General features: G+C 44.5%; 1 protein-coding gene across 3 annotated transcripts in view; it reads right to left on the reverse strand.

Annotated features, from left to right (window-relative positions):
• The window catches only part of LOC135899295 (nose resistant to fluoxetine protein 6-like), a 93,399-nt gene that overhangs the window by 19,973 nt on the left and 49,494 nt on the right, over nucleotides 1–23,932 (reverse strand). For 2 of the 3 annotated variants that reach the window (XM_065428538.2, XM_065428537.1), the window contains 7 exons: nucleotides 18,553–18,764; nucleotides 15,635–15,746; nucleotides 11,024–11,108; nucleotides 10,723–10,811; nucleotides 4,153–4,329; nucleotides 2,585–2,678; nucleotides 213–299 (listed from right to left, as the gene is read on the reverse strand). In XM_065428538.2, the coding sequence (XP_065284610.1) occupies nucleotides 213–299; nucleotides 2,585–2,678; nucleotides 4,153–4,329; nucleotides 10,723–10,811; nucleotides 11,024–11,108; nucleotides 15,635–15,746; nucleotides 18,553–18,764 (856 nt within the window). Of the gene's footprint in view, nucleotides 1–212; nucleotides 300–2,584; nucleotides 2,679–4,152; nucleotides 4,330–10,722; nucleotides 10,812–11,023; nucleotides 11,109–15,634; nucleotides 15,747–18,552; nucleotides 18,765–20,042; nucleotides 20,103–23,932 lie in introns of those variants that run through there. The other variant, XM_070532725.1, reaches the window with a different exon arrangement.

The following is a 23,932-nucleotide window of genomic DNA, read 5'->3' on the forward strand; positions in this document are numbered from 1 at the left end:
AAGCACAGAAAACAAAGAAGAGGATGCACACACACACGACCGCGAGCATGCTCCCATGTGACAGGTCATCTGAATGCCTTAAATCGTTCGTTGTTTTGATAAATAGCATTGAACAGGATAGAGCTTGGACCCTTCTGGTCATGTTACACAGCGGACAAGGCTGTTGGTGCTTTGATGCAGCGAAAGAAGCCAGACGGGCGCTTTGCACGTACCGGATATATCGACGTACGATTGCAATGGCTGCGATGAACATGGCGTGTCTTTTCTGATTGAAGACGGCGTTGGTCAGAAGAAACCCGCTGAAATTGTGTAAAAAGACGATGTAAAATTCCCGCATAGGTGGTGATTCGGCAGCGTGAGCTACTTGGAAAGTTGCTCGTTAAAGCAAATATCGTGCTTCGAGTTTCGAGCTTCGAATATCAGGCTTCGAGTTTCGAGCTTCGAATATTGTGCTATCGAGTTTTCGGCTGAAAGAACAATAACGTATTTAGTGGTCTGATTAGCAAAAATGTTGATTTTTAGTTTTGCTCGATTTTGGTTTAACTTGAGCGGATCATTTACTAATGCTACTGTAAGTTTGTTCAAGTGGTGTTGCTGGGAATTGGCGAACACACATGATTGTGGCGTTTTCGGTTGCGAGGGCACGATGCGACTATACCTCCGCTCAAGCAAGCGAAGATTAGAGCTCTATATCATGCACAGTCTAAACGAGCGCGCTGTACATTGGTTCACCCGACCGGCGGGTTTCCTGCTTAAGGCCGATCCACACGACGGACCAAGTCTGCGCCAACCAGCTACACTCTCGGCCAGAGTGTTATCATTGTTATCATTCCGGCTCGAGTCCCACAAAGTCGGGAACTGCTCAACGAGGGATACAAAAAAAAAACCTCCTCGTCACTCCAAGAGGACACGGTGTTTAAAAAATATATCTGCTGCACGCACGTGTAGGCGGAACGGCTGACATGAAACGACTGGCTTGACTGGCTTTTGCTGAGCCGAAAACTACATTGGATTTGGCTGAAGACACTCTGTTACCTGACAACATTCTTTGGCTACGCCAAAATCGCTGCGGTTTGCATGCGGTACGCCGCGAAAACTGAAGCGGGAAAAGCCTCGGCGATTTGTTGGACCGCGAGGGCCGCGGTCTTGCGCGGGCCAACGGCGGTATGCACGAACTGGTGACGTCCTATCACGTAATGCGCGGACTGCGGTCCAAAAGAGCAGTTTGGTCCGTCGTGTGGATCGGCCTTTAGCTGCCGGAGGCTGCGTGGCTGCGTGAGTCATTATCACGGTCACTGCACCGTCATCGTCTTAGTGGACAGGTTCATTCGTTCTTTTTCCCAAGCACAAATCAGGCAACCAAAACTGAAATCTCTATAAACCCTGACTTTTTCATTCTTTTCGGGCATGCATTCCATCAAGCTGAGCATCGTGCCTCATAGTGGGCCTGGAAACAATGTTCATAAACGCGTTCCGACTCGTTGCTCCTTCTTTTGGCCAGAGACACTTCAAGAACGAACGAGTCACCATGTTTGAATAATGTTCTCGGTGATTTCTTTCTTCCAGTGAGAAGCGCTCGCTTGAGGACGAAGGCTCAACACGATTGCGCTTGAGCGGATGCTCAAGCCAACTTATGAAATTACGTTGTGGAGTCACTGACAAAACTCACTTAAGTGCGCACTGAGGAAGTCACTGGAGCAGGCGTGCTATGTATACACTGCACACACTGTTAAACATTTTTAAAAGAAAACAGAAAAGGTGTGGTAATTTTCGTAACGTATAATTTTGTACTTCTACTTTCTGTCAGCTTGTGTTTATGTGATTTTAACAAAATAATTCGTTCATTTTTGTTCGGGCACATTACAGAACACATTTTTTTTACATTGTTTGTTCCACTGGGCGAGCGAGTTTCACTTCCCCTCATGACTGCAGCTTACGTAACACGAAAGAGTGAACTGTTCGGATGCGGTTGTAGCACATATCATACAGGTACATATAAGCACGCTACATGGAACATATGAGATGTGACCACCTCTGATAAAATATCTGGCGCCAAGACCCCCGGCACCATGCGAAGCATCGAAGTTCTACACTACGAGTTTATATAGCTATGATCTGAACGGCACCACTCGCCCTGATGGCAGCTGTATCTCATGAAGAAATTAAGACCAATTGGCTCGGAGCATGCGAGATATGTCTGCCTATACTTGCGTGGCTTGTGAAGGTGCACACAAATAAGAGATAAGAGGCCAACAAATCTCATTTCACTCACAGCGTTAATGGCTAAATTCGTCACTTCACCATATGGGGATCAGTTCTGTTAATGCCAAGAAAAAGTCCATTTTGGGACTATAAACAGAAAAAGTAATTTTTTAACTGAAATAATCTCTTTCTTCCGTTGAAATAAATTTTCTGTAGTAACAATATATATTTTCCCTTCTTGTCTTTCTTTTCTCAGAATTATTCTTTACAGGGTACAACCTATTTACGGGTATTTCAGTAAAGTCTAAGTTGAGCGACGAGTCAAGGTTCGTTTTATATTACGGGGATTACTATCGAGCTTATTTGAACAGGAACGACATACCTGATGAACATAAATGTGTCTACGGACAGGAAGCCAGCTGATAAAATTGTAGCAGCCCAATCGTCGAAAAAGAAGAGCATATTTAGCCTTCCCGCTGGAAAATGATGCATAAATTGTGGTCAGAACATCTACACTCATAATTATCAGGCATGAATACGCACATATTCGGCTTAAACTGGGAATACGTGAGGCAGCACTTGATGGAATTTTATGAATCGCTACGCGTAATTTATTAAATAATCGTTCTCATCAGATATACCGTATGCCCGCAAGAAGCACGTCGGAAGCTGACAGCCCGTGTGGAAACAAGTTCAGATTCGTTGATGAAATAATGTTACGCTGAAAGGAACGCCTCACAATGTTGACTGGGCTGCGGTTTTACTTGGCAGAGTATCAAGGTTGACGAAAGCATCAGCAGCAAATGAATGCATGAAAGTGGAAGTCGGTGTTCGCTATAGAGCAAGTCTGTCTTGTTATGGACTTTGTGGTGAAAGGAAATAAAGGACAGATACTGATTTCTGCAGAGCCGGAACATGTAAAACTTTTTTCAACACTGCAACAGTAAAACTTCTAAAGCACACCCATAAATTCTTGATACCTAATTTTATTCGTCGTTGTCACGTTAAACATAACACTGCGATGAAAGGGAGACAATAGCTCATATAAAGAAACAAGACAGGATAAACCTCACCTGCTTACTTTCGTGTACTGCTGCTTCCTTTTACTCATGATTTTGCTTTGAAGTAATATTGCCGAATCAAATCAGTTATTAGGGGGGATTTCGTTTTTGCGTGTTGTTCTTTGTCTGGTTACATAGTACTGAAGTTCCTCCTTTGCAGCGCGGAAAAATGATTGAAACTACAAACATTTAAACGGATCCCGATCAGCCAAGCGCGGACGCCCCCCATCAACCTATCCGCCCACTCTCTCTCTCTCTCTCTCTCTCTCTCTCTCTCTCTCTCTCTCTCTCTATATATATATATATATATATATATATATATATATATATATATATATATATATATATATATATATATATATATAGCCGAGCCCACAACCATATATTCGCACTCAATAGGAGGATTGCTAAGCAGTGGCTCAGGAAAGCAGGCGCATCGAAGACCAGCCTGTGCCATTGACTCGATGATGGCGTTTTATCTACTGGCTTGTAGTAGATAAGAGAGAGAGCAAATGATAAAGGAAAGGTAGGGAGGTTAACCAGGACTGAGTCCGGTTGGCTACCCTGCACTGGGGAAAGGGAAAATGGGACGGAAAGATTAAGATAAAAATTCAGATTAATCACATAGACGCCATATTCCGTTGGCCGCTTCCAGTTTGACGATATCAGCAGCAACAACTGTAGGTTAACGACGTCAAACCTGTTTCGTTTCCTTTTGGTTGACAATCGGTAAGTTAATCTTTACACACCAACAATCTTTAAACACTTTTCGCTTAGCAGACCTGAAATGAACATAAACCGTTTACGAGTTTTAGAAAGGTAGCCGAGCCATAATCGTAGAATATATAGTGTTCCTTGACTGATGCTTAGAATGTGAAAGAATACCTACCTAGAACGTCTGTCAAGCCTCCGTAAACGTGGCCGAGAATAATCCATGCAATGCTTAGGAAACGCACTCCGTTCATGAAACTAAAACACGCATTGCTTGAACTTTTTTCATCCATGGTGACTACATGCTTCGTATTCTTCAGCACGGAAAACGAGGTGAGAAGACGGGTGAGCTGTCCTGCAAAGGCAACATGTATTGAAGGCAAAGAAACTGGCAGTCTCATGACTACTGTGATTTAAAACACAAAGAATCTTGCGAACGCTTTCAGTGAATAGCATTCCACGAGAATCAAAATATATATAAAGTGCCTTTTTCGGTTTCAGTTGAGCTAAGAAACTTGAATAACACTAAACATAAATCCAAGAGCATGGAACTTGAATGGTCTTGAGGTCTGTGCCTTGCAGCACGTGCTCCATCATATCTTCAAAGTTAAAATAACTGTTAGTTTAATAAAAATTCTAAGCTAGCTGCACAGAATTGGCTTGCATAAGTGGTTTATGTGCTTTGGCGGGAACAGCTTTCGCGACAAATTAGAGTCGCTAAACATATAATTAGGAAAACTTCTTACTTTTTGCTATCACGATTATGCTATATTTTGTACTTGAAATACATATGCTAATCGTGTATGAAGAATACGTCACTTGTTTAATTCTCATGGAGAGCTTCAGTTTAGAGATACTCAGCATCAAATCTTAAAGTCAGTCAGTTAATTTCGCATTCGCCAAGCCTACGTCAAGCCCCACTGAGGCAGAGCTTACTGCGTGTGACACATCGTTTGCAAGCTGAGCGAAGCTCATAGCGGATACACTCTTGCTCTCGGCTGCCGAAAATAAGCAGCGACTGACTTTTTCCATTTCCCACATGTTGGCATTCTCGCATGGCTTCACGTCGTGCCGTTAAGCGTGCCATTGAATGCGAAATTAGCTGAATTAGCGTTGAATTTGATGTTGGATATATGTGAACACAAGCGTTCCAGGAGAACCAATATTTTGTCTTCAAGTGCGCTTGTCTTAATGTTTCAAATATCAACATATATTAAAACCGTGATAGTAAAAAGTTAATTTGGATGTTCTCTGGCAATAATGCGTTTCACAACTCCAATATCTTACAGAAAGTGTAGCGGCCAAAGCGCATAAACTGTCGGTGCGAGAAGATATTGCGTTGGTAGTATAGCGCGTTTTTAATTAAAATTGCGGTGAGTTTAACGCTGAGGCCCTGTATACCGAACAGAACATTTTCTTTGCATTTCAGTGAACCAGCAAATTGACCGTAAGCTGGAGGTTGTCGTGTGGCTTCTGCGACTGCATTGGGCCTATGAACGTCTCGTTTTACGGCGTATTAGAAACAGGACGTATTCTAACTGCTCCGACAGCCACGCATGAGATGCTGCTAAGGACGTCCTTCTTGTGGACTGCATGGTACTTGACCTACCACGATACAACTTGCTTGAGATGCTTAACCCCATAGACCGTCATACCTCTATATCTACAATACTTGGGCCACAGAAGAAGAGGCGCAATGGTAATGAACATATATATGTGTTCATTGTCGTTGCTGTGGCCTGCCCTTTTATTTCTGCCGGCATAATTTAAAGCAAATAATAATAATAATAATAATAATAATAATAATAATAATAATAATAATAATAATAATAATAATAACATCGCACATGGGTAAACCCATGCGTGCTTTTCACATGTACTGCTGGGAATTTAGGCAAACTTCTTGTGCACAATGCGCACAGCGTGTCTTCGAAGTTACCTTCCGTGTATCTGTTTCTTTTTTTTCTTCTATTTACGGCCGGCCCCTTAATATGACGGCCTGTCTTTTCTCTCGCTTTTTGTTTTTCCAGGGTTTTCACCTTTGAATTCAACGTTAGTATCATAACTGTGTTTTGTTGTAGCCGGTGTATATTGGTACAGCAACGTACATAAGGATAGAGTGATGGGAGAGAGCGCAGATACATCAACGCGTGGCTAGTCAACCGGCCAGCTTCATCACTGGGTTCGTTGGCAACGGCGTCGATGTAAGAAACCATATTTTTTTTTGGTTTTAGTAACAATTATGGTTGCTGATACTTAAGTGCATGTGACCGAGGTGCCTGTATGAGCTCTCTAAGCGCTCGCTCACTCATCGGGACACCCTGGTCCCGTGCGCTAGACGCCTGTTTTCAAAACGCCTCACACAGCCTCAAAGCACCGTTTATTTCATAGTTGCCGTGGAGAACATTCTTGATAACAAAGACTATGCAGTCATCCACTGTAGACGCCGGAGTGGCGCATAAGAGTTGAAACTACGAGGACTTGCCATCTGTCGGCATGCCGTAGCCAAGTGTGCTGCCGGCGTTGTGCAACCTATACTTTTTTGAGTCAGTATTCACAAGAACCAGTTTATGTCCAGTGATATTCTTGACCTGACTGTCATGATCTGCCATGATTCTTTCGATGAGTACTTCAAAGGAAGTGTGAAAACCCTTTCTTTTGCATAGCATCTAAATAGGACGGGAGCGCACGCTGGCAGAAGCACCCTGGCTCTTTTACAGCCGTCAGACATATGCTGCCAAGATTTGTTTCTATCAGCGTCTCTCGCCTAGTCCAATACTCAATTCTCTTTGTCATTTATTGCCTGATTTGAGAACTATAACACAATAGACACAAAATATTTTAATGGTGCATCAGAAACTCTGGGGCGCTATAACGTAAAACTATTCCAAACGTTTCTATTCCAATTCTGCAATCAGCCCTACGCGATTGGCTAAAAACGTTTTGGACCCCACCCCCCTTCGCCTGGCTGTCACGGGACGTCAAGAAAGCCGCGATATCTCCCCATCTGATATTACGTATGCGCACTGATTATGCTTGATTTGACCGAACAAAAGCAAGAAGGTTATTTCTGATTCGACACCTTTTCGCCATTAGCCCTCGGCTATTGGCCAAAAGCTTTCGGGCGGCACCCACTTCGCCTGCCTGTCACGCGACGTAATAAAACCGCAAAAACTGACCGCGTCAAAGTGACGTGCACGCGTTAAAGAAGCATTAATATGCCGAACAAAACTGAATTTTCTTCTGAATAGCCGCAGGCTGCCCCGTTCCGAAAGGAATAAAAGATGGCTGCCGCCGATCGCCCAGGCACTGGCTACTCGCACCTGCCGGAAAGCACGCGTTTATTTGCGTATAATAAAACTTTTTGCGTGGCCGCGTAACGTTTTCGAGCACTTTCGGCATGTTTACGACCTCATTTTGCCGACTCTTCTTTGCTGAGGATCCATTTTAGCGCCATTCTTAAGCTTCATTACATGCCGCCGCGATTTTCGACCAGCCACCGCGAAGTAAATAAGGGAAAGCAGACCAATCGCACACGCCGGCACCAACCTCTTCGCCCGGTTATCGATGTCCAGTGCAGTGACTCGGCCCCATCAAATCCCTCGCCACTTGAGCGTGATCCTCGCCTCTTGTCAGCCAATTAGATGAGACAAGCCGCTCAGCGTAGGCAATGTTATTCGTTTTTCAAGCAAACAAAAGTGACCTCCTATCAACGAGGCGAGCGTTTGATTTCTCTGTTCAGACAACCCTGCGCGTAAGCGCCCCATGCTTGCGTCGGCGGTTACGCAATTTTGACGTCAGGAGATTGGAATAAAAACACTTTGGAATAGTTTTACGTTATAGGGCCCCGGTCTCTACGTCAATTTAAATTTTCTGCGTTGCCAGCAAATCATTAAGAAAGTCGCACAAAGGGCGGTACCGCTCTCGAATGTGTGTACCTGATGATAATGTGTGATACTTTGTATGAAGCTTTCACAGACAGAGCCAGCGTTTGTATCCCCGTTTTTTTACTATCAGTCTGGCCTTCTGGCCAATTACATCTATCAATGCAATATCTTGCATAATAAGACATGACCTGGACTTATGACAGGAAGTTTCAACCAATCCCGACTCTGGAGATATTATTAGTGTAGGTAACCGGCCATTGGCAAAGAGAACTTACGAAAGGAAAGCTTTGTGGATTCCGCCCCTGTATTAGAGGTGTGATCATCTTTCAACTTTTATCCTAGTGTTTCCTAAAATCTGTGACAGCCTTCAATTCCAAACCGGAGCGAAAAAACATTAGTTTACGGTTTGTTTCCCAAATGACAACGAAATATTCGATAACGCAATGAATACTTTCAATGCGGATGTCATCAGGTAGATAATGTCATTGAAGAGAGGTTTAGTAACAATCGAATGCGCAACAAATGATCTGTGGTTAAGTCCGATGTCACACTTATACAAGACAGGCTGACACATTGATGGCTTTCCTGAATTACAGAAATGGAAAGGTTAAAGGAACACTAAAGGAGAATAGTAAGTCGACCTAGGTTGAGAGATTATGCTTCTGTAATAACAAAATCATGGGCCCTATAACGTAAAACTATTCGAAAATGTTTTTATTCCAATCTCCTGACGTCAAATTTGCGTAACCGTCGACGCAAGCATCGGGCGGTCACCCACAGGGTTGTCTGAACCCAATCAAACTTTCCCCTCTTTCATAGGAGGTCACTTTTGTTTACTTGGAAAATGAATAACATTGCCTGCACTGAGCGGCTTGTCTTATCTCATCGGCTGACAAGAGGTGGGGAGCACGCTCAAGTGCATAGGGATTTATGGGGTCGAGCCACTGCACAGAAATTCGGTAAGCGGAAGAAGAGGGTGGTGTGGGCGTCTGCGATTGGTCCGCTTTCCCTTATTTAACTCGTGGTGGTTTGTCGAAAATCACCGCGGCATGCAACGGAAGCTTAAGAATGACGCAAAAATGGATCCTCAGCAAAAAAGAGTTGGCAGAAGGAAGTCGTAAACGTGCCGAAAGTGCCCGAAAACGTTCTGCGGCCACGCAAAAACTTGTAATATACCCATGCTTTCCGGTAGGTGCGAGTAGCCAGTGCCTGGGCGATTGGTGGTAGCCATCTTTTATTCCTTCGGAACGGGGCCGCCTGCGGCTATTCAGAAGAAAATTCAGTTTTGTTCGGCATATTAACGCGTACACGTAACTTTGACGTCGTGAGTTATGGCGGTTTTGTGACGTTGCGTGACAGGCAGGTGAAGTGGGTGCAGCCCGAAAACTCTTGACCAATAGCCGGCGGCTAATGGCGAAAAGGCGTCGAATCAGAAATAACTATTCTGCTTTTGTTCGGTCAAATCACGCATAATCAATGTGAACACGTCATATCAGATGGGGAGCTATCGCGATTTTCGTGACGTCCCACGACAGCCAGGTGAATTGGGGGTGGTCCAAAAAAGTTCTTAACCAATCGCGTAGGGCTGATTGCAGAATTGGAATAGAAAACTTTGGAATAGTTTTACGTTATAGCGCTCCATGATTCCTAACGAAAACTGAGCTTTTGTAAGCGATGAAATGACGAACGTGGAAAATTGGAGTAGCGCTATCTCTTGTGGACTATGGTACCTCTCCTATAACGAAAGCACTGGCTGATTAACATAGAGCAGCTGCTATGTCCAGTCACTGAGAGCCACATCACTTTATCTGTTTACAACCGCTGAGGCAAACGCTACGTTCACCTGCTCCAGGTGCCGAAGCTCAAATGACTGTATTCGGTAATCTGAACCCAAGCAGCGCCGCAGTGTGTGGATGGCTGACGCCATGAAGTAAACTTCGTAGACAGGTTACAGCCGCGGTAGAGAGGGAAGTGACGTCGATATTACGTCATCGCGCTCGTTTAAGCGGGACCTTCAGTGGCACTTTTCTACGCCACAAAGTAATATATTGGCACAAAGATAACGATGATAGACTTCTAGAGAAATTGTCTACCGATCTAGGTCGGCTGACTGTTTTACTTCAGCGTCGAGTTAAGTCTATTTTTTGGAGGTGACGTTGTTTTTACTGGTTCGGCAAACTAAGATGCGACTGACTCCGTATGTAAACGCGTGGCAATTTATTTGTTTATGTTTATTTATTTATTTATTTATTTTATTAAGGGGAAAATGATACATTTATTTATTTATTTATTTATTTATTTGTACATACGGAAGCCCCAAAGGGAAGATACTGGAGGAGTGGGTTTATACAGTGGTGAACAAAAAATAAGTGAAATCAACAATGACTGTTACAACATTTGCATCTGTATTTGTATGACAGTCAAATAACTGGAAAATCGTATTCTTCGATTCTAAGAGTAGCGAAACAGTGAAATGCATGCACATAAAGCATAAACTAAACCTAATTTAAGCAGTTACACATACTGGATTTCATAGAGAGCACTTTCGAATTCGCTTATCTGGAGTGAACGAAGGCAGCCATGTAAGGAATTTCATACTTCTATAGTGCGGGGAAAGAAAATGTACTTGACAGCGCTTGTACGGGCATAGAAAGGGTTAAGATTAAGCTCGTGGACGTTATGCGTGCAAGAAGGCTTGGTGAAACATAATTTGATACCGTACATTTCCCCTATTCCCCTTTGCCATATGTTTTTGTTTGCCCAAATAAATAATCCCGTTACAATATCAAATTAGTTTAGGATCTTATCAAGCGCTAACAGAACCCGAAGGCGTCCTTCACGAGAAAAACTTTAGGTCTTACCTTCATCTGAAGAGCGATCCTTGAGCCACAAATAGAAGTGAAAGCATGTACTTAGAAACATCATTGCTCCGATGCATGCCAGAAGGCAACTGAAAAAAAAAGAGTTTACCTTATTTCGCACATTTAATTACTGTACATAAAGCATAAAGCTGCAGTAATTAGAGAATTTTCATGATTATCAAAGTTGCAGCAGTTTGGTGCTTATACCCAGTACATGCCGTAGCTTAATTATACCTTAATTGTTTGGAATTCTTACATAAACACGTGAAACATCAAGCTAATAATGTGGGACTGTACTTACATTACTCCAGCTTGTGTTGAACTCATAGGTGGAAATTCACCATTTACACAGTCGCTAACGGTGACGTTCATGTTGTCCGGTATCACTGCAAAACAACGGAGGATAGTAGGCGTCTTTCATTAGTATTACTATAACGTACTAATTAGTATTACGTCTCAAGTACTGAAGTGCTGACAAGTATATGAAGGTTAGTTTACTCATCAGTACCCTAATGAACAAAATTTCTTTTAAGTCAACAACAACAAGAAATCGCAGTCTCGCTCTCAAGGCGAAGCATTAACAGCGATAGCAAAGTGTTAGACAAATAGAAGTAAGGTTCGTAGTTCATGGGTCATGTATATTGCAGTAAACATTCGCTTGCTAACTAAACAAGCGTGGTGCCACACGCGCAAACAAATACCAGGCCTCACTCGATTACCGCGAGCACTCGTTGTCGCTACGCTGGCGCGACAGCAGCGTCGGCGGCTGGGAGCGAACGCTTCGTGCTGCCGCTCACTTCAAACCTACTCCCAAACTTCGATTACGCAACGTTCAACACTATATGTGCCCGGGAAGACAGCGTCAATTAAACCAACCGTCATCTCGGCTCTCCCTTAAGGCGCGTTCACACCAAAGGCAGAGCGGACAAGCGGATCCGGCCAAGCGGCCGCGTATTTTCCGCAACGCGGAAAATCCGCGGCCGCTTGGCCGGATCGCGCACGAACCATTTTTTTTTCCGCGCGGACAAGTTGGCCGCTTTGGCCGCAGCCAATCAGCACCCGACACGGCGGAAGTGCTGGTGAACGAATGTAAACGAATGTCTTTCTCTGGGCTTTTCGCTTCTGTTCTTGAAAAGCGTCAAAACGGCAAGTTGGGCCAGTTGGTTGGGATTTATAGCAAGGTTTGTTACAGCGCAACACAAGAAAAGAACAAAAGAAGGTATAAACGATGACACGGCGCCGTGTCATCATTTTATACCTTCTTTTGTGCTTGTCTTGTGCTTCGCTGTAACAAACCTTGCTACGTCGCTTTATACCTTCTTTTCTCCTTGTCTTGTGTTGCGCTGTAACAAATCTTGAAAAGCGACTATACAAGTGGCGAGTAAAATGCCAACGATCTCGTATTCTTCGTTTGAGCTCATCATTTTGCAGAAGTAGACAGCGGACGGGAGCGCGCCAACCCACGACGAAAAAAAAAATATCGTAAGTGCGCGTACAAACCCAAAGTGCCGCGAGATGGTGGCACATCCCTGAAATTGCTAAAGATATTGCGAGATGCCCCGCCTTCCCGGCGGCACGGACAGCCAGACAACGCGGCTGGTCTGAACAGGTGCGGGCCCTCGCCGCCTAGCCGCTTTGAAAATCCGCTTGTCCGCTTAGACGCTCCGCTTTCGGTGTGAATGTGCCTTTAGCGTCCGCAACCGCTAGGTGACCTACAGCTGAACCATATGCCTCCAACATACAGTGCGTGGCCGTGAATGCCGCGCGGAGAGCAAAGCGCAGCCACGACCGGGCTTGAGGCGGCGTAAAATCCCTTAACCTCCGTAAAGTAGCGCCACGCTTCGAAGAATGCCACTTCCTCCTCGCGCGCTCTGGCAACACCCTCTAGAGAACTGAAGGCCTTCTGGCTGACCCTCTTCCCTTGAGCTACGTCACGCATAAGAGGCCAACGTAGAAGTTCCGTGCAGCGTGCTGCGAAGCCACTAGGGGCGCACACGTGTTGAAAATGAAGCGCGGAAGATATACAATAGTTAACCCCGGTTATTCGGAGAAGAACGAGGCGACGACGGTGGCGAAAACAATTCGATTAGTTCCAAGAACCCTGCCGCTCCCTGAATAGCTTCAAGGTTAAACAAGTCCCGGCATGCTCAGCCATGCTGCCGCATGCTTCCGAACGCACATTTTTTTTTTCTAGACGTGACCAGTGCATGCAGTCTCAACACTTGTGCTGTGCTTGTGTGTACCGCAAGTCTTCATTGCCCCGGAATGGGGAGTGCCATGCCTTGATATGCCTAATAAGTGCTGCGTGCCCAATTGCCGGAGCAATTACAAATCGGGGCAAAAAATTCACGTCTTCAAGTTATTACAAGAAGAAGAAACCCAGAGTGCCTGGATTAGGGCGATACCACGTGCAGACTTCATTGTATCACCGTACTCCAGGGTAAGATGTTCAGAGCTTCTTTAAATAGTTACTTTTGAAAAATACGAGAAGGTTAATTGCTAAATTACAGAAAGTGCCACCCCCGCCCTAGCCTAAACGTGGTAGTAACGAAGGATGCACTGTCTGAAATTAAAGACATCGTCCCGGCACTGGTCTACTTGGCTGGCTATGGCGTGTACGCTTCATTGAAAAAGCTCAACTGTTCGAAATGCAGGGACGCACTGACAGAGAAAAGGTTGACATCGATCTCAGACTCGGATGGACGGTACGACCTCGTGAAAAAACTTGACAGGGGAGGACTTGTCTATCCAGCTATATTTGCCGTCAACGCTGTCGCACACAACTGCGTGGTTGTTAAGCAATTATCAGCGAAAGAGGAATTTATTAATCTGCAAAACCAACGTCGTTTAGTGACTGACCTCAGGCTTGAACTGCCCGTCAGTGATGATTCCTCAGAGTTCGACGCATGCGAGGATGGACACAAATGTGAATTTGTGTTAAGGCACCTTTTGTGGTGTAGCACGAATATTTTATTGAGGAATTACTGCTGTAAGATGAACGACAAAATATTGGATGCCAATGCAAAGGCAAGGAAGAGAAAAGTTGAAACTCTGCGCAATAAGGCAGCTGTTACCTTGTAAATAGGTGCACGAATGTTTTATGATCCGTTTCTATACTTATGTGAGTTGTTGCAAATTAGTGCACTGCTGTAATTAGTGCGTCAAAAGCGAAATTATTCGTTTAAGCATAATCCAGATTGGAAGAAATACATGTGTCCCCAACAAAATTGTTCATAAGCAATTGTGAAGCTGATAGAGTGCGTTACATTCACCATTGCCACGCCATAACAACCATAAGTACAAAAACATGGAAGAAAAAGCTTCTATGGATTGAATTTATTTGAAGTAATAGGCATGAAGTGTGGGGCGTAATAAATCACTGTTAATATTATAAAGCACAAAAAAACGTACATTAAAATGACGACAAAGCGCGGCACTATAAAAAGCTGCTGGCATCAATACATGCACAAGCTTTACAAAGCTTTTTTGTATCTGTGCCTCTAAATAAATGCTTTGTAAGGTGCCTGCTGCTCATTCCGCAGTTTCGACTGAAAAAAAAAAACGTGTGGAGTGGTCAATAAAAGCATACGGCTGCTAGGTGAACCAAGCCGCGATCCCTTCACTGAACCCGTATCCCCGAGCGTGCCGATGGCCTCTTGCCCGTGACGTCACTCGCCGAGCACTCCGGCCTTCTTCTCTAGGAGGTGTTGGCTCTGGCCGACGCCGCGTCCCCATTGGCCTAATAGCATCACGCGGGCCCTCGCGCCGTGCATCAACGCCATTTTTGCTCGAGAAGCGTCTACGGAGTGGCGAGGAGCGCATGTTGTCGCCGTTGCTACGCTCGAGCTGTGTAGATGGCGCCATGGTCGAGGAGAGAGCGTCAAAAGAGGAGAAACGAGGAGGATGAAGGCGGAGGAGGAGAGCGTCGCTATTTTACGAAGTTTAAGGGGTTTTAATGCGGCGTGCAGGAAGTCTTCGTTCCTCCACGAGAAAAGGGAGCGTGCGCTCTCCTCCCTTGGCGATCATGTGACCTCCAACATTGGGTGCGCAAGAAGACGGCGCGAATCAAGCCATCACGCTCCTCGGCTCATCCTTGTCCGCTTGCCCTCGCACCCGCAGCATAGGGCTCGCGTGCCGCTCATTATTATCGCACTTGGACTTCATATGAAACATGACGACTGCAAAAATTCGTCTGGACTATGCATATAATTGCAATCGCAACAAGTACTCCGAAGCACGCACAGTGTATCTATAGAAAGAATTCATAACACTTCATGGAGGCCTTGATGTCACTGGCAACTTCTTAGATGAAAGGGCATCAGCCTCTCTTACGATACGACAGCCGCACTTTCCCTGACTAGGCTGCAGCTAAGAGATTGTCATCTTATAATCTTAAAGAGAAATCTTTGATGACTGTGTGAAACATGATTTCCAAGTTCCCAATTTTTCCCGCAAATGTGCGCAAAAATTGCCGCGCGACTTGCCGTTCGGCGCACTTTGCACGTGTTCGCCGGCTCCTTTCACGCTCGGAAAAACAATTTTATGTAGCACGTATTGAGCAACAGAAAGCTGTCTCGGGAGTTTTTCATGTTGCTCTACAATTTTCTCCTTGACATTTTTCATCTAACTTTAACATTTGGGAAGTTAGTTAATAATTAAGACTAATTATGTAATTAGGTAGAACGAAAGAAATAGTTTGAGTTTCTCCAAGCGATGGATTGCCTTTGTTCTATCGAGAGACGTGGCATTTGCATATTTTTGAACTCTCGTTAAAGTTAGTTGGGACACCCTGTATATTGCCGATGAAATGCCCTAGATTTCGGCATTGAGTAGATTTTAGCCAGATCTTTGTTTTCAGCTCGCAAGAAAAAAAATTAAAGAAATGAAATACAAGAGGGTGTTCTTGACTTACGTGTTCTCGCAAGATTTTGAAGGTCTTTTTCGCTGCACTTATCCACCATGCAGATTCCGAGTCGTGCTCCAGGAGCCTTTGGGTCTACCCAGTAGCTGAGGAACTTTTGCGCCTGTGGGGGATACGTAACAAGTGAGTCCTCATCTTGTAAGTGTTCTTAAAGGAACTGGCACTGCACAAAGAAAACTGTTCATATAGAGCTTCTTAAATTTATTGATTACGAAAGACTTGCCCGCCACTGTCTGTGAATGGCATATCATTCTCAAGATAAATGAAGGTGAAAATACTGTGGCGCATAAAACATCCACATAACATATCTGTGACATTCACATGTAACCAGGACTCATAAAACGTTTGCACAAGCAGCATATTTAAATCTTAAGAGATGGTATAGCATGAACATAAGAAGAGCGGCTCTGATGGTTAGCTGTGGTAGTGGTACAGCTTTATATTAATTTAGGCTGGAAACCCTGCAAAAATTATAGAGATGATTTCGAATGCTTCTCATGGTCTATCCGCCTTCCAACACCTAAAGCAAACAAAACATGGGCCGCTATAACGTAAGATATTCATAACGTTTTCTATTCCAATTCTACAAACAGCCCTCCACGATTGGTAAAAAATAATTTTGAGTCACCATCCACTGCACCTGTCGGTCAGGCGACGTCACGAAAACCCCGAAATTCCCCATCCGATATGAGATCTGCATGATTATGCACATATTATGCACTGATTACGCAGTGATTATGCATGACTAGACTGCGCGAAAGAAAAATAATAATTTCTGATTCGACGCCTTTTTCGCCATTAGGTAAAAGGCGTCGTTTGTCCAACTGTTATTAGTCAAAAGTTTTCGGACTGCGCCTGTTTTCTTTTACCTGTTTGTCACACGACATCACGAGACCTCTAAAACTCATCGTGTCAGAGTGGCGTGTACGCGTTAAAGATGCATCATTATGCCGAACAAAATTTATTTTTATTGCTGAATAGCCGCAAGCCGCAGGCCGCCCCGTTCCGAAAGGAATAAAAGATGGCTGCCGCCAATGACTGTGGCACTGGCTACTCGGAGCTGTTGGGGAACATAAATTTCTCTGTGTATAATAAAACATTTTGCGTGGCAGTATAACGTTATCGAGACCTTTCGGCACGTACGACGTCGTTCTGCCAACTGTACTTTGCTGAGGATACGTTTTAGCCACATTTTTTCCCTCCCGTTGCACCTTGCTGGAATTTTCGATGAGCCACCGCAAGCTAAGTAAGCGGAAGCAATGCAATCGTAGACGCCGGCACCACCCTCCTCAAGCGGTTATCTACTTTCACTGTTCTGGCTCTGCAGCCCCACCGAAACTCTCTCCACTTGAGCGTTCTCCTCGCCTCTTCTCAGAAAATTAGATAAGAAAAACTGCTTAATGTAGGCAGTACAATTTGCTTTGAAAGCAAAAGTGTGTGACATCCCCTAAGCGCGTATGACTGGGCTTTTCAAACAACGCTGCGGGTTACTGCCCTATGTTTTCGTCGGCGGTTTCGTAAATTTTAGGTCAGGAGATTGGAATAACGTAAGATTGGAATGGTTTTACGTTATAGGGCCCCGGCTCTCCAATTTCAGCTGATTCTGGGGCCCTATAACGTAAAACTATTCCAATATGTTTTTATTCCAATCTCCTGGCGTCAAACTTGCGTAACCGCCGACGCAAGCATCGGGCGGTGACCGGCAGGGTTTTCTGAACAGACCAATAAAACGCTCTCCTCGTTTATAGGAGGTCACTTTTGTTTGCTTTAAAAATGAATAACATTGCCTACACTGAGCGGCTTGTCTTATCTAATTGCCTGGCAAGAGGTGGGGAGCACGTTCAAGGGGGGAGGAATTCAATGGGACCGAGCCACTGCACTGGAAATCGATAACTGGATGAAGAGGGTGGTGCCGATGTCTGCTTTTGGTCTGCTTTCACTTAGTTATAAATCTTGCAGTGGCTGGTCGGAAATTGCGGCGGCATGCGATTCAAGGTTAAGAATGCTGCTAAAACATATCCCCAGAAACGAAGAGTTGGTAGAGCGAGCTCGTAAACCTGCTGAAAGTGCTAGAAAACGTTACACGGCCACGCAAAAAGTTTTGTTGTACGAAAATAAACCCATGCTCTCCGGCAGCTGCGAGTAGCCAGTGCCTGAGTGATCGGCAGCAGCCATCTTTTATTCCTTTCAGAACGGCATATTAATGCACTTTAACACGTACACGTCACTTTGCCGCGGTGAGTTTTTGCGGTTTTGTAACGTCGCGTTACAGGCAGAAGAAGTGGATGTAGCCCGAAAACTTTTGACGAATAGCCGAGGGCTAATGGCAGAAAGGCGTCGAACCAGAAATTACTATTTTTCTTTTGTTCAGTCCAATTATGCATAATCAGTGTGTAACGTGCTATCAGATGGGGAGCTATCGCGGTTTTCGTGACGTCACGTGACAGACAGGCGACGTGGGGGTGCTCCAAAAAAGTTTTTGGCCAATCGCGGAGGGCTGATTGTAGAACTGGAATAAAAAAAAGTTTGGAATAGCTTTACATTATAGCGCCCCTGAGTGCGTACCATCTCCCGCCGATCGTTTTCTACAGAGCCATGATATATCCACGGAAATTCAAGCATGACTACATTGCCCCTAATAACTGCCGCCGCTGCCGTAGACAAAATATTATCTTCTTCTCTCCCTGAAGAATACGGCAGTGGAACCAGGAAAGTTGTTGCTTTGAATACCATGGCTGCATTGCCGCTTAGATCTGTCTTTTTTTATGGTGTTTGAACTTTCCTTTGTTGCTTCTAGAATTGCGTGCACTATTTCGTGAAGATGGTATGTTTTGGGGCCTCCTGTCACAGCTCATGGCTTCAAGATGAGTATGTATGGGGTTAATCAGAATAATGATAAAATGTTTCACCCTTATGTGGGTAATGCTGGCGGCTGGGATGAGGTGGCGTATGGCTGATTCGTTGCTTGTTAGCTGAATCTGAACCATACAATAGTGGCTCCTGGTCCTTATGTGCCCATGCTGGTCCCGCTCCACATTCTCAACGCACTCGTCGTAAGCCCCAAGATCCACCGTCGTGCCATGAAGGAAGCCCGTCGGGTACTTGCCGCTTGCGTCGAAAACTGGACGCGGGGAAGGAACAGAAAAAAAGAAAATAAGTGTAAACATCTTTACAGAATCGGGGTTGCGTGATTCCATGGCCCAGTAATCTCAGTACTGCGAAATAGAACTACGTGTACTGCTGAGGCCGTAGTTCGCGTTGCCTATACCGAGAAAGAGAACCGTCCTTGACCTCGGCGGCGGACTTGTGAACGCTTCGAAGAATGCGCCAAAGCCCTTGCTTTGTCGAAAAGCAGCGTCTTACGGCTTGCATGATGGGGCAATAACCAGAACGTCGCGAGCCTCGCAGTGACACGCATGCACCTAACCTCTGTAATGAATCTGGGTCGGCGATACGTAGGTGATTTAATCACACTGCAGGGTCATTTCTCGGCTGTTCCTTCGCAGAAAATAGTGTGACTGGTCTGATTCATTGACTTCATTCTGGTCATTTATCTGTGTAGCTGAGATAACAATTGACGCCCATGCAGTGGAGCATACCTGAGAGGCTGTAGGATTTCAGAATACCGAAGGCGTCTTTTTGAAGTGCTCTTTGATCTTTTGAAAAATCGATTCGAGCAAGCAGTGTACTCTCAAATATTTTGGTTACATACAAAGCGTTGTAGGGGCACAAACAAAAGTGTGGAAACTGTCGTCGATGATTGCCAATGCAAGTGAATGCATGAAGTAAACGATAGACGAACGTATCTAGGAAGCTATTCACTTTAATAAAAGAATGATGCGCTTCAAGGTATATATATATATATATATATTTATATATATATATATATATATATATATATATATATATATATATATATATATATATATATATATATATATATATATATATATATATATATATATATATATATATATATATATATATATATATATATATATATATATAGTGGTGCCAGTACGTAGGGAACGTTTGTTGTTTTATTGCGTTATTACGTGGAGAACAGAGTAGTTAACCACTACAATGGAAGCGCGGTGCCGGAGACCTCTTTCCTGCAGCCGCCATAGAGAAGAGGATGGCGGGAGAAGTTTTTTTTTTTTTACAAGAGCTCCTCCCTAGCATATAACGCATCAGACGCCGCAAAGCTCTCGCGCTACAGAACACGCCGGCCGGCCCGGCCATTCGCTTACACACACAACTCCGCTACGTTAAACAGATGATGCTAGGGTGCCCCCATGTGATCAAGACAGCCAAATTCTATTGTTCGAATTGTCGCGCATTGCCTAATTTCACAACCTCCGCAATATACCTGCGTGTTTAATAAAATTTCACCACATACTTAGTTTGCTGTTCCAAATGCCGTATCAAGAACTTGCAAGTTTGTGAGCAAGTATCTTTTTAGATAGTTGTGAGAAGCTTTCGCACTGAAGGTTCTTTAATCTGATATATTTATTTTGAGCGGTCGGTGACGAGCGCACCCCTCTGATCGGCTACGCGAGAGCACACAAACGCTCAGGCGCCTTTGTATGCGCGGCGAACGTCTGACCGCCAGCCAACGGCTAGCGACCCCCATCCACTCAATATCAACCACGAAAACGGGCGAAAGAGCAAAAAAGAAAGGCAATCGCTTTAAAACTTGCGCGGAAGGCCTTTCTTTCAAGGAGTTCACGACGGGGCAGAAGGTCTACGTGATCACTCGACAAACTTATGTAAGGAAGGCAGCGACAGAAAGTGAAGCTATCAGTACTGTTCGAGGCTAAAAGAATTCCGCAGTTCACCAGTGGTTGTCTGTGGATGTCCCACGCGTTTAATGTTACATGAAGGACACAGAACACCGACGATGGCGAGCACTAGATAGATAGAATGGTTAGATGTTTTGACTTTCGTTTGGCGTGATCGGAATGTGCGGTGACCGCCTAGAAGGCGCAGAGAGATCTCGCGAACGATCATTTGATGGAATCGGCGCTGCGGGGTAAAACTTCGTATATTAAGCAACATGCCGAGGTAACGAGCACGCGATGCTTATCTGCTGCGAGGTCTTTGTCTGCGTCATTTACTCTTACGTTTATGGAGCACGATAGCGAAAGTGCGAGTAAAAGGTTAGTAAACACGCCGATTGGAATCGTCGCGATTTTCCACACCAGGAAGCGCGCATTAAATTCAATTCGAACGAGATGCCACAGCAACCGATTCTAAAAAGCCATGCCCGGTACTCCGTAAGTTATAACACCCATTTCAGCTTAGTTGCAACATTTGTCCTGGTAGTACGGATGACATGGAAAGCCAATATTTTTTTTTTCAAAGGGTGTTCGGGGCCGCTTGTTAGCAGCGGAAGCCGTCAGGAAGGGAAGGTTGGGATTTTCACCCTAATTATCCTACCTCTAAATATCGAAGGAAGCATATTGCATTTGTGCAAGTAATAGCCGTCACTGTTCAAATCATGCTTATTTTGCAGAATCTGGGCACGAACTTACGAAAAGCTCTTACGCTAGAACTGTTCGTAAGAGCGAATGCCAGCCATAGTTGGACATAGTGTTAATGCAGGCAGCCAGTCATGGCAAAAAGCACTAACAAATGAAACGCTTTGTGAATTCGGCTCCTGACCCCTTATTAATTCATAAGGCCTCTTGTTCGGAAATGCTCTATGCTGTCTGGTGGAAGCCATCCATACTAAATGTCCAGCATGAGTATTGGCTGTAATTGTCTCTTACGAGCAGCTTTAGCGTATGTAGTTTTTGTGGTTACGGGTCCCGGACCGGTATTCTCAAAAACGTTCATATGTTAAAACTAGCCAGTTCTGATGTCGGACATGTATTTACCGGAGGCGGCGGGCCATTGGCAAAGAGCACTTAACAAGCAAAATCTTTGTGAATTCTGCCGCTGAACCCAGATTCCCCAAAAAGCTCTTACGCCAGAATCATTCGCAAGAGCAAATACCCTTCAATCCTGGTAATGGACACACTATCCGCAAAAATTATTTGTTTTGAACACATATACACAGTTAACAGGAAAGAGAAAGCGAGGAGCAGGCTAGCAACTGCCCCCGGAAGGGGCACAACGCCTGCCTACTCTTCTGAAGGGAGGTGACAGCAACACAGAAATGGAAGGTAGCAAGGAGGGGAGGAAAGAGGAAAGGAAGAGCAACAGGACAAATCTAAAGGCTAAAGTAGAACACAGTACACTACTCACGTTGTTCTGCCGAGTTTCGACTCTGCAGCCGGAATTAAAGTGATGCCGCGGCGAACAGCCTCCACAATTATCAACCACATCCATGGCTAGTTCGCTATGCGGCTGATTGGGCTCTCCACGAGACGCCAAGTACAGCTGCACGCAGTCACCGTTTCACCGGTAGTCGGTTCACAATATACACTACAAGGTGTTTGAACCCGCCACCTCCCATCTTCGAAGGAAGAAGCATTAGGGCACAGTACTGAGCACACACAGTAAGGCCGGTCACTGAAGGTCACGCTACTACAGAATGTTGAATGTTCACGCTACAAACGTGAACCTAAGTTTGTTAACTCTAGAAAGGTTAGTAGGGCGCGATGGGCCTGATCACGTTTAGATGCACAACCACTGGGGTATAAGCATTCCTCGAGTGTCGCACACCGCAGGCCAGTGAGATGACAGTTTCTCACTAGCGACATGCGCTGCGCACTGAAAGCGGGCCACTCAAATATAAGGTGCTGAAGTGTGTCGTAGCAGCCACAAGACGTACACAATGGACTTGCCACACGCCCTTGTCTGCATAAACGTTCATGCACGTTCACGCAACCAACCCTCGGCTTGAGCAGTTGTACTCTAGGGCGATAATGATCGACCAATGGCAAAGAGCACTTACGAACGAATAATATTGTCATTCCAACCCGTGGAAACGAGCTCCAGTTTTGTGATATTCATCTCTATGAGAAAAAATAACGATGAATAGCTTCCTATTACCTTTACCCTACACTGCCTATAAGGAAGGATTTATGCGTAAAGCATGCGTAAAATTCCAATTTGCTGCCATGTTTCGTGAACAGATATTTGGAACTGTCGGTTGCTCAAGGATTGCTGCGGAAGTGGGCGGGCGCACTTGGCTACACTTAGTGTTTTCATTCCGAGATTGAAAATACGCCCTATAATAGCCTTGGTGAACAGAACTGACTGAAAGCAGAGCGGAAGAAATCATCGGTACAATGTTCCTCAGGGTCTTATTGACCCGGCAACCAACATAGTGTTGCTGAAGATGTGTGCATCTGTATTGCTTAGTCTTTATGAACGGTTTCTGACTGATCAACGAACACGCACCACAAGGCAAGCTATTAGGTACAAATGCGGCCACTGAAAAGAAAAAGCTTGTGCCGTGAGAGTCCCTTGGCAAGAAACACTAAGTGATCAACTTGAAAAAATCCAGAACAGAGCAGCAAGGTTTGTCTTATGCAGGGTACTCGAAAACCGGTATACTGTACCAATATGAAAAATGAAATAGGATGGAAAATTCTTTCCTCTCGCCGAAAAAAATTAAGACTCAAAATGCTTTATCGAATATGTCATGGTAAAACCGGCATACGAAAGGAAATATACTTACACAAGCCTTATTATGCTTCTCTGCACGTACTGATAATGAATTTAAGATTTTAGAATACCGCACTAGAACTAATATTTATGCTAATTCATTTTTTGTTCGTCCCATTAGCGAATGGATTCGCCGATCAAGTCCGCAAGTGTGCTGTTTCAATAGAGATGAGTTTTTGTCGACATTGTAACCCCCTGCTATAGCGCCATCGGGCTAAGCGGGCAAATCATTGAATAAAGAATAATCATGTGGTACTTTTACCTTTTGCGCTACAACCTGTGTTGTTTTCCTTGCAGCGGGTCATCTAAAATTGGCTACGACACATACAAGCCCCAACAAGTTTTTTTTTTCGCCAACAATTTATAGCGCGTTCTTAGAAAGTTAGTCGCAAAGCAGACGATCTTGCTCGGAAAGCTTGGTTGCTACCAGCATCTAAAGTTGACGAGAGGCAATCCCTGCACTTTTCATTTTCATGATAATTTTGACATGACATGACATTTTATTTCCATGATAGTGATATTGTGTTTGAAACGTCCGTTGTCGCAAATTGTTAGCTGTTTTTTTTATTTTTTTTTCACTTGTCAGTCGATGTGTGGTGTCTATAAATATGCCTAAGTAAATATCCATGCTGAAAACATATACGTCTACTTTACACTGTACGATATTCGATT

This window comes from Dermacentor albipictus, chromosome 1, assembly GCF_038994185.2.
Source record: "Dermacentor albipictus isolate Rhodes 1998 colony chromosome 1, USDA_Dalb.pri_finalv2, whole genome shotgun sequence".
In the NCBI taxonomy this organism is placed as follows: Eukaryota; Metazoa; Arthropoda; class Arachnida; order Ixodida; family Ixodidae; genus Dermacentor; species Dermacentor albipictus.